Source organism: Chinchilla lanigera, unplaced genomic scaffold (genome assembly GCF_000276665.1).
Source record: "Chinchilla lanigera isolate Chin_1 unplaced genomic scaffold, ChiLan1.0 scaffold00064, whole genome shotgun sequence".
In the NCBI taxonomy this organism is placed as follows: domain Eukaryota; kingdom Metazoa; phylum Chordata; class Mammalia; order Rodentia; family Chinchillidae; genus Chinchilla; species Chinchilla lanigera.
In genome coordinates this window covers 11,569,795-11,572,537 of record NW_004955465.1, presented here as the reverse complement: position 1 = coordinate 11,572,537, position 2,743 = coordinate 11,569,795, and the positions used below count along the sequence as shown (strand labels likewise).

The 2,743-nt window shown below is 52.1% G+C and overlaps 1 protein-coding gene across 1 annotated transcript; it reads left to right on the top strand.

Moving 5' to 3' along the window:
• LOC106150104 (translation initiation factor IF-2-like) lies at positions 1–1,953 on the top strand (the record flags this gene model as incomplete). Its single annotated transcript, XM_013521766.1, is given in 1 exon segment — positions 1–1,953. A coding segment is annotated over 1 exon segment (146 nt), but the record flags the coding sequence as incomplete, so codon positions are not given.
• Between the last annotated feature and the right edge of the window lie 790 nt (positions 1,954–2,743).

The window sequence follows — 2,743 nt, the reverse complement described above, 5'->3', positions numbered from 1 at the left end:
GCGGAGCGGAGCGGGGGGCCGAGCTCCCCCTCCGCCGGCGGCAGGGACGCGGGCGAGAAGTGGGTCCGGCGCAGCAGCGGGCCAAGGCCGGGCAGGAGGCCTCCGACCGGGTGCAAGAGCCTCTGTCAGGGTCGAGGGCAACCTAAGCTACGTCAAGTGACGGTAGCTGATCTCCGGGAGGCCCCGGAGACAAGGCGGCTCCTGCGTCTGCTTCAGTGCCGGACGCGGCAGGTGGGGTTTTGTCCTAGACTCACCCATCGAAGGTCGACCTGATGGCATGGCCCCCGGGCACCAGCTCCGCAGCCCAGCCTGGCACCAAGGCGCCTGGATTTCCCTCGGCACCGCTCAGTCATCCATCCTTGCTGTTTAGCCTCCAACGAACCACCCTCTGGGGTTTCACGTTTCACAATACCCCCAAGTACCGTTTCCTCCCCAGAGTGTTACCCAGAGCATAGAACAAGCCCTTTCTGCCAGTCTCCAAGTCTGTATGCAGATTCCTCGGGAAAGGTAGGATCAAAAATTAGTAATTAGCACAGTGCCCTCAGAGCTGCCAGCTAAGTGGGAAAACAAACCGAGAAATTTATTTCTCTTTCCTTTCCCTAAGTAAACTCGAATGTACTTCCACAATGCTCCCCTTTTACTAGAGGAGTCACACAAAGATGCTCATTCTTTTTCCCCAGAGGAAGCTGAGCAGTGTGGCATCCTGAGGCAACCCAGACGTGCTCCCGGCCTCAGCCCTGCAGCAGCTCCCTGCGTGGAGCAGCGTGGTCACTGTTCCGTGGGGTCACACGGCTGTCACGCACCCACACTGCAGAGGGTGCAGTCCATGGCTGCAGACTCAGAGTGAGCAAGCCCCAAAACCCCGTTTGGCTTTGGAAATCCAGTAGGCTTGGGAAAGGGAGCTTTGTATTGTAATTATGTTTCTTGTATTTTTCTACAAGTAGCTCATAATATAAAAACAACCAGGGAACTACAATTAGGGAAAAAGAGAAATGGTTTTCTAAAGCTTAGAAACAGACGTTGCTACCATGCACTGTAAAAGTATTTCATTGAAACCAGAGACGGCCGTTAAACTTCCCAATTTAGTTGTAAGCGCAGCTCTTACCCTGCAGTCGAGCGGCTTCCTTTAACCCTCTGCCAAGGCTACGTCTCTCTGAAATGAGATTAGACCAAGAGACCTTGGGAGGGAAGAGCACGAGGAGCTGACAGAACAGCAGGCAGCTCTCCTGCCAGCTGCCACCGAGCTGACATCAGGACCGGTCGGTATGCTGGTGCCCAGTCAAGTCTGTTTGTTTCTGTTTTGGTTTTGCTGCCCTGAGGATGAACCCAAGGCCTCCCAGTACTGGGGACCGCCTAGAGGTCCCCAGACCCCTAGTCATCTTCCAAGGAAAGACCGAGGATGTCCCACTTGTTTGTACCTAGCCCTTGTGGAAAGCATGTCCTGTCTTCACTGCAGTGTCACTTACACGGAAGCCCACAGCTATCTGCAAGGCTACGCACAGCATCCTCTGGCCCACAGAGAGGTCAGATTGTGCAAGCTGGACTCCTAGCAGAAAGTCAGGAAGGGCGGGATGTGGGGAACAAGGTGCTGGGAGCAGGGCGTGTAAGGCCACAGCATGCACTACATCTATATTCAGCTCTTGTAAAGGCTTCTGAACTTCTGCACCACGCCCCCAACGCACACACTGGGTCTTGACCAGCTCCTGAGGACAAGGGAAAGGAGGCGTTCATCTGTTTCTCTTCCCTGTGGGCAGTTTGGCTCCTTCTTTATTTGGAGACTGAAAGCCACAATAGGACAACAGGGCAGAAGCTGAACTGAAGTGATGATTTCATGTACAGTTTCCAGAAAGGACTCTGTGCGCTGGGTGGTCCGGAGTCTTTGTGGAAAAAAAAGGCTCAAAAACCTCTGAGAAAAATGTAAAGCATTTCTATGTGAATATGACATTTCCTGAACTCTGGCTTCTGGTGTCTTCACTGTTTTCATTGCTATTCCTTAGGTGAACTATACAGTTTCAATATGTAATTTATTATTGTCAAATTCAATTAGGGTTAACTGAGCATTTTACAGCAGCAAAACAGCGTGAGCCTTTCCCCGTTGTTTCCCCCCTTTTCCTCGAACTCTGCACTGCCGTTTGTTTACCTGCGCTTCTGGACCGGTCGGCTCGCTACAGCGTCCAGGCGCAGACCGGAAGGGCTCAGCACCCTGCTCGTTGCCCCCCAGCGCCCGGCAGAAGGGCATGTTTTGCTGCAGTGATTTTTTCAGGCTTTCCTGGCTCGTACCCTTGTTACAGTGAACTGATAAAGCGCCAGACCAAACCCTGGAAAAGTCATTAAGCCAGTTCCTGAGGCCACAGCAGCTAACGGAAAATCCAGAAAAGGAGCCTTCCACCATGCCATTATCTCTCCCTTAACCATAGGGCCCTGTCCTCCAATCTCTGGGATCCCTTTCCATCGCCCTCAACAGAACAACACACCTTTAATTATACTGGGGGCTGCTTTCCTGCCGCCAATCTTACTTTGATTGTTCTGTAACACTTTACATCCCTTGGGTACCCCTGCCCCACTTTCCCTAACAGCACAGTAGAGAATGCTATGTACAAAAAATAAAAAAACAAAAGAACGAAAAAAAACCAACAACAAAAAAATAGCTGGGCGTGGTGGTACACACTTGTAATCCCAGCACTCGGGAGGCTGAGGCAGGAGGATCGCTGTGAGTTCAAGACCAGCCTGGGCTACAAAGTGA